This window comes from Carcharhinus amblyrhynchos, chromosome 9, assembly GCF_965287045.1.
Source record: "Carcharhinus amblyrhynchos chromosome 9, sCarAmb.v2.hapA, whole genome shotgun sequence".
In the NCBI taxonomy this organism is placed as follows: domain Eukaryota; kingdom Metazoa; phylum Chordata; class Chondrichthyes; order Carcharhiniformes; family Carcharhinidae; genus Carcharhinus; species Carcharhinus amblyrhynchos.
Genome location: NC_137332.1, coordinates 53,100,707 through 53,109,636, shown reverse-complemented (window position 1 = coordinate 53,109,636; position 8,930 = coordinate 53,100,707). Strand labels below are relative to the sequence as shown.

Genomic DNA, 8,930 nt, shown 5'->3' with positions numbered 1-8,930 from the left:
GGGGGGGAGGAGGAGGAGGGGGGGGATATGGGGGGGGGAGGAAGGTGGGGTGGGGGAGGAGGAGGGGATATGGGGGGGGGAGGAAGGGGGGGTGGGGGAGGAGGAGGGGGATAAGGGGGGGAGGGGGGAGAAGGGGGGGATAAGGGGAGGGGGAGCAGGTGGGGGGGAGGGGGGGCAGAGGGGGAGCAGGTGGGGGGGGAGAGGGGGGAGCGGGTGGGGAGGGGGAGCAGGTTGGGGGAAGAGGGGGAGGGGGCGGGGTGGGGGAGGAGGTTGGGGGGCAGGCGGGGCGGGGGAGGAGGTGGGGGGGCAGGCGGGGCGCGGGAGGAGGTGGGGGGGGCAGGTGGGGTAGCACACTGCTGTCTCAGTGTCAGGGACCTGGGTTTGACTCTGGCCTTGGACAACTGCTTGTGTGGAGTTTGCGTATTCTTCCCATGCCTGCATGTGTTTCCTGTAGGTGCTGCGGTTTCCTCCAAGCATGTGCAGGTTAGGTGGGTTGGGGGAGAAAAGAAGGGAAGTCATTATTCACGACTTCAAAACATTGGCTGTAAAATACATTTTGTGCAGTAATTTTGAAGTGCAGTCTCTCTTGGAATGAAGGAAACATGGCATTCAATTTGCCAACAGCAAGATTCCATCAACAGCAATGAGATAATGATGAGATCTATTTTAGTACTGTTTGTTGTGGGATAGATATGGACCAGGGCACTTTGGAGAATTCCCTTACTGAATCAACCACCTGCTGTACCATCAACATACAATTAAAAAGGAACCATGAGCATTAGAAACAAAAAATAGCATAATGCAATTATCGTATAATTATGCTATTTTGGAACTGCCTAAAATTTGGTTACCCAAAGTCATTTTTCTGTTTTTTCTCATTTTTAAGCAAATTTTAAATGTATGCTTATTAATACAAAAGAAAATAATAAGAAAAGTCAAGCACCTTGGTCTTGGTCAACACTGGATTTCCAACGTACTTGTTGAAGGAGTAATAGGACTGGAGTTTATATTTTTCCATTAAATTTTTAAATTCTCAGATCTTGCATTCAGTGAGAAGATAGGTGGAGCCTTAGTGTTTCCAGGGTTGGGTATGAAAGAAAATTAAACGTCAGTCAAGCCTGATAACTTCCACATATCTTTTCATTGATATATTACTTAAGCCACGGGTAGGTAGGTTTCTGATAGACAAGGGAATTAAGGGTTCTGGGGAGAAAGCAGGAAAGTGGAACTGATCCACTTCAGATCAGCCATATCTTGTTGAATGGAGGGGCAGGCTCGAAGGGCTAGATGGCCTACTCCTGCTCCTATTTCTAATGTTCTTACATTTGGAGCAGTTTTGCAAGAGTCTTGGGTGCAAATTTTACTTCACCTTCCTTGCCAAAAAAAGTTGGAAACAGTAATGGGAGACCTCATAATTAACTTTGCATTAAAATTTTTCCGATACTTTGTCATTGCAACCAAGACATGGCTCTCTTGCTGCTGTTTGCCCTGTTTAAGTTGCAGAGTTATGATATTTGGCTCAAAAAATTATATGGGCCTTGGTAGCAGGCACTGAAAGCTTTATTTATAGGGCTTCCTATCGGTTTTTCCCATTGGGATTTCCTTCCTTTCTTGTGCAGAGGAAATTTGTAAGCATCATTTTTAGAGTGAGGAAATAATTGACTTTCCCATAATAGCAATAAATTAACCCAGATTGAGAAACTGAACTCTGTTTATGGTTGGAGCAAAACTGGTGTGTGGCACTTGAAGCACTTATTGCTCTTAAACAGAGATTTGCTATAGTTGTCTTGCAATTTTTAAAAAAGTATTTCATCATTGTATGTTTCAGCATCTGAAAACCTTACGCCACCCATGTCTATTGAGGTTCTTATCAAGCACTGTTGAAATCGATGGAATCCATCTGGTTACTGAACGTGTGCAGCCACTTCATATGATTCTTGAAGATGTCTCCGCAGATGAGATCTGTGCAGGAATCTTTGACGTTCTCCAAGCACTCATCTTCTTGCATGACCGAGTAAGTATGTAAATAATTTGAGGTTAGCAGTTGATGAATTTAGCTGAGATAAAGTGTCATTGCCTTATTGGTATGAAAACCAAATTCTAATTTGTTCTTGGGAGATGTCACAATAAAGCTGCCCATCTTTAGTTTACCTGAGAAGGTGGTGCGTTTTCTCCATGCAGTCCTGGTGGTGATGGTGCTCCCAAGTGTTTGGTTGGGGAATTTCAAAATTCTGACCCAACAGTAGGGAAGGAATAGCGATGTAGGTTTCAAGCCCAGATGGTATGTCAATTTCGAGGAGAACTTGAAAGTTGAAGGCATTAGCGTGGCATTACTGCTAATTCTTTTCTCAGTATTAGGAGTTGTAAGGGAAAGAGATCATATTGCAAATGAGTTTTGATGCATCTTATAAATTACTCTGCAACGATAATATACTGCTAATTGTGCAGGTGGGTACTGAGTCTAAAGGTGGGCTGACCAATCAAACTGTTCTGTTAAGAGCAGTGTTGCAGTTGCTTCCAACTAGGCAGGTGGTGAGTATTGCATCATGTTGGCGACTTGAGTTTGGCAGATGGCAGAATGGCTTTGACAAGTCAGTTGGTGATGCTCTTGTTTCAAGACGATCTAGCTTCTAATCTGCTTCAGTAACCGTGGTGTTGATATGGCTGATCCATGATCCCATGATGTTGATGCTGAGATTTCAGAAATGACAGTCCTGTTGAAGGTCACTGGAGTAGTTGTTCTTTCCTCTTGTTTGTTCTCACCTGAGTGAGCTTTGTCATTTATATTAATGATGTTGAGAATATAGAGGGCATGGTTAATAAATTTCCAAATGACACCAAGATTGGTGGCATAGAGGACAATGAAGAAAGTTATCTCCAATTGCAAAGGGATCTTGATCAATTGGGCCAGTGGGCTGACGAATGGCAGATGGAGTTTAATTTAGACAAATGTGAGGCGATGTATTTTGATAGATTGAACCAGGGCAGGACTTAGTTAATAGGGCGTTGGGGAAGTTACAGAACAGAGATGTAGGGGTACATGTTCATAGCTCCTTGAAAGTGGAGTCACAGGCGGACAGAGTGGTGAAGAATGCATTCAGTATCTTGGTTTCATCGATCAGAACATTGAATACAGAAGTTGGGACGTCTTGTTGAAGTTGTACAAGACGTTGGTAAAGCCACACTTGGAATATTGTGTGCAATTCTGGTCACCCTATTATAAAAAGGATATTACTAAACCTGAAAATGCAGAAAGGATTTACTAGGATGCTACCAAGACTTAATAGAATGAGTTGTAAGGGGAGTCTGAATAGACTGGGACTTTTTCCTCTGGAGGGTAGGAGGCTGAGGGGTGACCTCAGGAGTCTATAAAATAATGAGGCATAGACAAGGTAGATAGTCAATATCTTTTCCCAAAGGTAGGGGAGTCTAAAACTAGAGGGCATAGGTTTAAGGTGGGTGGGTGGGGGGGGGGGGGGGGGGGGGGGGGTGGATACAAAAGTGTCCAGAGGGACAATTTTTTCACAGACGGTGGTAAGTGTTTGGAACAAACTGCCAGAGGTAGTCGTAGAGGTGGGTACAATTTTATCTTTTAAAAAGCATTTAGATAGTTACATGGGTATAGAGGGATATGGGCCAAATGCGGGCAATTGGGATTAGTTTAGGGAATTTTTTTAAAAAGGCAGTATGGACAAGTTGGGCAGAAGGGCCTGTTTCCATGCTGTAAACCTGAATGACTCTATGGTGCTTGTGTGGTGCAAATTATTACTTGCCATCTCAATGCAGTCTGTAGGCTGATATAGCCTTTAATGTTGGACGGGTTGTAAGTGACTGACGGCTGAGGAGTAGTTAGTAACAAACTCACTATCATCATAAGGATCTTCACCTGAGGAATGCTTTCAATTATAATCTGGAATTGAGATTGGCTAATGACAACCACAAGTGTTACCCTTTGCTTAAAAGTTTATTTTATTCGTATCAAAGTAAACTTGCATTAACAGTGCAATTAAGTTACTGTGGAAATCCCCTAGTCTGCGCCTGTTTGGGTACACTGAGGAAGAATTTAGCATGGCCAATGCATCTAACCAGTAAATCTTTTGGACTTGTGGGAAAGAACCGGACCTGGAGAAAATCCACTGACACAGAGAGAATGTGGAAAGTCTGCACAAACAGTGACCCAAGCTGGCATTTGAACCTGTGAGGCAGCAGTGCTTGCCAGTGTGCCCATGACTAGCTAAAAGTTTTTCTCCTTTTTACTCCTTACTAAGCTGTGTTTTGCTGAACTCCTCTGTGAGACTATGATGTTGTAAGAAGTCTCATAACACTAGGTTAAAGTCCAACAGGTTTATTTGGTAGCAAAAGCCATTAGCTTTCGGAGCGCTGGCTGTCCCTTTGTCAGGTAAGCGGGAGTTCTAATCACAAATAGGGCATATAAAGACACAAACTCAATTTACAGAATAACAATTGGAATGTGATTCATTATAGCTAATCAAGTCTTAAAGGTACAGACAATATGAGTGGAGAGAGTGTTAAAGAGGTTAAAGAGATGTGTATTGTCTTCAGACAGGACAGTGTGTGAGATTTTGCAAGTCCAGGCAAGTCATGGGGGTTACAGATAGTGTAACATGAACCCAAGATCCCGATTGAGGCTGTCCTCGTGTGCGGAACTTGGCTGGCATTTGCACATCCCTGAGGGTATTTAATATTCAACCACATCGCTGTGAATCTGGAGTCATGTGTAGGTCAGACAAGGTGAGGACTGAAACAAATGGGCGTTTGCGACAATTGACAATAGTTTCATGATCATCATTAGATTTTAATTCCAGCTTTTTACTGAATTCAAATTTCACCATCTGCCATGGTGGGCTTTGAACATTACCCTGAGTTTCTGGATTAGTGGCAAGAATACCACTGCACCACCGTCCTCCCTTAGAGCACTGGTGAGACCACTTCTGGAGTATCATGCACAGCATTGGTCTCCTTATTTAAGGAAGCATGTAAATCTGTTGGAAGTAGTTCAGGGAAGGTTTGGCAGGTTGTCTTATGCAGAAACATTGGACAGGTTAGGCTTTTATCTGCTGGATTATAGAAGAGTAAGAAATGACTTTAATGAGACACTTAAGATCCTGAGGAATCTTGACAGGATGGATGTGAAAAGCATGTTTCCTCTTGTGGGAGAATCTAAAACTAGGGGTCACATTTTAAGAATGAGTTACCCACTTAATTCATGAGAATTTTTTTCTGAGCATCCTGAATCGTGGAAGCAGAGTCTTTGAATATTTTTAAGGCAGAAGCGGATAGATTATTGATAAATAAAGGGGTTAAAGGTTATTGGGATAAGCCAAACTGTGATGTTGAAGTTACAGTCAGATCACCTATGATCTTATTGAATGATGTAGTAGGCTTGAGGAGCTGAGTGGCCTAAGCCTGCTTATAATTCATATGTTTGTATAACTTAGAATCTGATGAGTCCTATATCAGAAATGTTCTGTCCAGTTTCAGTATTTTGGCTCCCATTGTTTTTGGTGCTTTATTCCACTGAAAAATTTTTTATTTTAGTTTGATGATACACCTACTGTGATTGTCATATTGTTCAGTGTAGTTTCATGCAAACAAACCCTTTTGTCACAATCTGTCAGATAAAGGTTTTTTCCCATACAGGTGTTTCTAGATCCTTCCCTGGTGTTGTGCTAGATTATATAAGCCAAGAAGGTCTATTAGTCTCCAGAATGTGCTTAATTTGTTGATCTCAATTCAGCTGGTCTCATCAGCCCAGAGTGGAAAATGCCAACATTTCTGCTTCTGATCATTTAAGCAGCGGCTACTAGAGTAAAAGACTTGCGTGGTTTAAATCAACATCTTTCTCAAATTGTAGCACTGAATACACCCTCATTGCAGAAATAACATTTGAGTCAAGTAATAAAGGAGAGAAAATGGCAAATGTGGGACTAAATGCTTCTTTTAAATGAGTCATTTACTTTATCTGTGATTAGTGTAGCAAGTTAACTTTTTAACTTTATAGCAAGGTGGTTCAGTTTTTTTAAAGAGTTTCAAAATGAGATTCAAAATCTTCGTGGGGAAGTACTTTTGTTAGAACCACAATATAGAACTTTATATCTTTTTTATCTGAACATTTAGTTTCCCCATACCATTTTAAATTCTCCAGTCTTCAGTAACATTCGTTCTTTGGTAATATTCCTCTGATTGTAACTGGCCTCTGTTCTGAGTCCTGTTGTTAGAAGACAAAAGATTGATGATGTAGGTTGGTACTGAAAAGTTTCCTGGGTTGCCACTTGTCTAATATTGCACCAGATAGCTTGGTAGTGGGTAGAGGAAGAACATGAGTTGCACTGAAAAATGAAGGTCAAGTGGTGGATGTTTTACTGTTTAATCAGTAGTATTGTTCTGCAAGAAGCAGAGATCTATGCACAGAAGCAACATTATAGACAATTATGTTTTTAGCCAAACTGAAATATTACAAAGGACATTAGTTGGTCTCTTGTATCACAGGGAAAACTGAGCCACAACAACATATGCATTTCGTCTGTGTTTGTGAGCGAGGATGGTCACTGGAAGCTGGGAGGAATGGAGTCCATGTGTCAGTTCTCTCAAGCATCAGCTGAGGTAAAACTTTTAGTTTGGGCCCTTCCAATTAGCCAAAATAACTTTTCAATGTTACAGAATAAAACCTGAACTCTGCAGTTCCTGAAAGTTCTTTGAAAATGTTTTAAAAATCTTTTTGTGTGTGCTATTTTTCATACAGTTCCTATCCAGCATCATGACATTGAGAGATTTGAGTGGTATTGCTCCTGAGGAGCAGGTATGTCTATAATTATGAATGCAAGCACTGTTTCAATTTACTTTTAAACAAACCTAAGACTGTTTTTTAACAGTACAGAATTGCAGGACTGGTTGAGACATATTATAGCGTTTTAACTAACAACCACAATTTTATTAGATCTATTAATTCTTGTGTTGCTAGCATCTTAATAATTAAACAATCCTGACATAGAATTTGCAAGGATAAATAACACCACATTCAACGTAGCTAGTTTTTAAGTAAGTACTTTCCTGAAAAGACTGAGGAAAAAAGAAAAAATGCTTTTCACGCCCTGCCAGCTTTTATTCTGCTTCCCTGGGCCATTGTTTCAAGTATCATTAGCTCTCTTCAATCACTAGTTCCCATTCCCACCTATCCTGCCCAATAGTGATCCATAATGGATAAGCCTAAATGGCAAGTGTCAATCAAGATCACAACAGTCAAAGCCAGACTCTGGGACATCCGTGAATGCGTACACATCCCTTCCTTTCTTCTCACCATGCAGTGCTCTGCACCTGCCCCTATTCTCCCATATTGTCCCCCTGATCATAGGGCATTGACACCAGGCATATCTTCCCAACTACCTCAGGTCAAAATAGCTTACTTGACAGTAATAAAGAATTTGCCTTGTGATTTCCCTTCTATTCGGTATAACACTGGGCATTGCACTTCTTTACTGACAATAAAACACTACAACTAAACAAGTCCTACCATCATTCTTCAAGGCCGTGTTCCCAAAGAGAGGTCCTAGGAAAACAGAAGTCAAGTGACTGTTTAAGTACAGTTTCAATGGAAGTAAAGCCTGAAGTAACAGGAGAAAGGTTAAATGAATTAAATGATGAAACTGAGACTAAGATTAAGCTAATTGTGTGACCAAAACAAGATAATATAAAGTACGTCATGCATTGAGTTTTGACATCTGTGGTATAGTAAGGTTGCTTTACTTTTGATTAGTGTTTCAGTTTTCTAACAATAAAAAGCATAAATCTGAAACCAATACAAACAATTCTGAAATTGCTCCAAGTGAAGCAGCACCTGTGGAGAGAATAGAAGTTAATGTTTGAGTGCAACACCTTTGTCAAAACTCTGCAGTTGATTGTTGTCCATTACATCACAAAATAAATGCCAAGATCTTGTTACAGATTTTGGTCCTGGAATATCCCCAGTGTGTGTTAGGTGTACCATTATTGAATATTGCTCATGTAAAGTACTTGAGTATTGTCTCAAGTATCAGCCTGATTTCAGTGTCGCTCAGAGATTGGGCATAGGATATAACTTAAGGGTTTCAGTAGGTAGTAATAAAAGAAAATGACTTGCAAACTTATTTTGTCCAATTTAGTCTGCAGGTTTTCAGATTCTTCCCACTTCACATGGACATGCTCGCGATGCTTACTCATTTGGGATAATGGTTGAGAAACTCCTTCCATTGCTTAATGATGTGGGTAAGAGTTTCCATTCTGCACCTTTCAGTGACCATACACAATACTTACACTAGATATTGCTGATGGTTGTCAACTAACTACCAGAGAAATTCAGTGGTCAATTCAAGTAATTATTTTTCTTGGGTAATTTTTTTTAGGTCTTTTACTGCTATATTAGATGTAGTTTTTTCAGAAGATCATGAGAAATAGGAGCAGGAATTGACCATTCAATCCATTGAATCTGTGCTGACGTTCAATAAGATCATAATGATCTGCTTGTAGTCTTAACTGCACTTTCTTTCCTTTCTCTCCCCCTCTGGCCATAAAGTTCAATCCTCTTGTGTATCAAAAACATGTCTCACCTGGCCTTGAATATATTTAATGACCCAGACTCAATTGCCCTCTGGGGAAGAAAATTTCAAGAACTGAGAGAAAATTCCTCCTGATTTTCATTTTAAATTGGACGTCCCTTCTTATTATTCTGTGCCCCCAGTACTAGTTTGCCATCACAAGGGGCAACACCTCCCAGGATCTATCCTGTCAAGTCCCCTCAAAATCTTATGTTTCAGTAAGATCACCTCTCATTCTTCACGAGTGAACACAGGCTGAACCTGCTGTACCTTTCCTTGTAGGACAATGCCATCATCTCAAGAAACAGTGCAGTAAACTTTCTCTGATAGGCTTTCAAT

The 8,930-nt window shown here is 40.8% G+C and overlaps 1 protein-coding gene across 6 annotated transcripts in view; it reads left to right on the top strand.

Moving 5' to 3' along the window:
- The first annotated feature begins 1,832 nt into the window (after positions 1–1,832).
- Positions 1,833–8,930, top strand: part of scyl3 (SCY1-like, kinase-like 3) — a 29,478-nt gene continuing 22,380 nt past the window's right edge. For 5 of the 6 annotated variants that reach the window (XM_080195647.1, XM_080195646.1, XM_080195645.1 and 2 more), the window contains exons 1-4: positions 1,833–2,014; positions 6,511–6,624; positions 6,764–6,820; positions 8,160–8,262. In XM_080195647.1, the coding sequence (XP_080051773.1) occupies positions 1,931–2,014; positions 6,511–6,624; positions 6,764–6,820; positions 8,160–8,262 (358 nt within the window). In that variant the 5' untranslated portion in view covers positions 1,833–1,930. Of the gene's footprint in view, positions 2,015–6,510; positions 6,625–6,763; positions 6,821–8,157; positions 8,263–8,930 lie in introns of those variants that run through there. The other variant, XM_080195651.1, reaches the window with a different exon arrangement.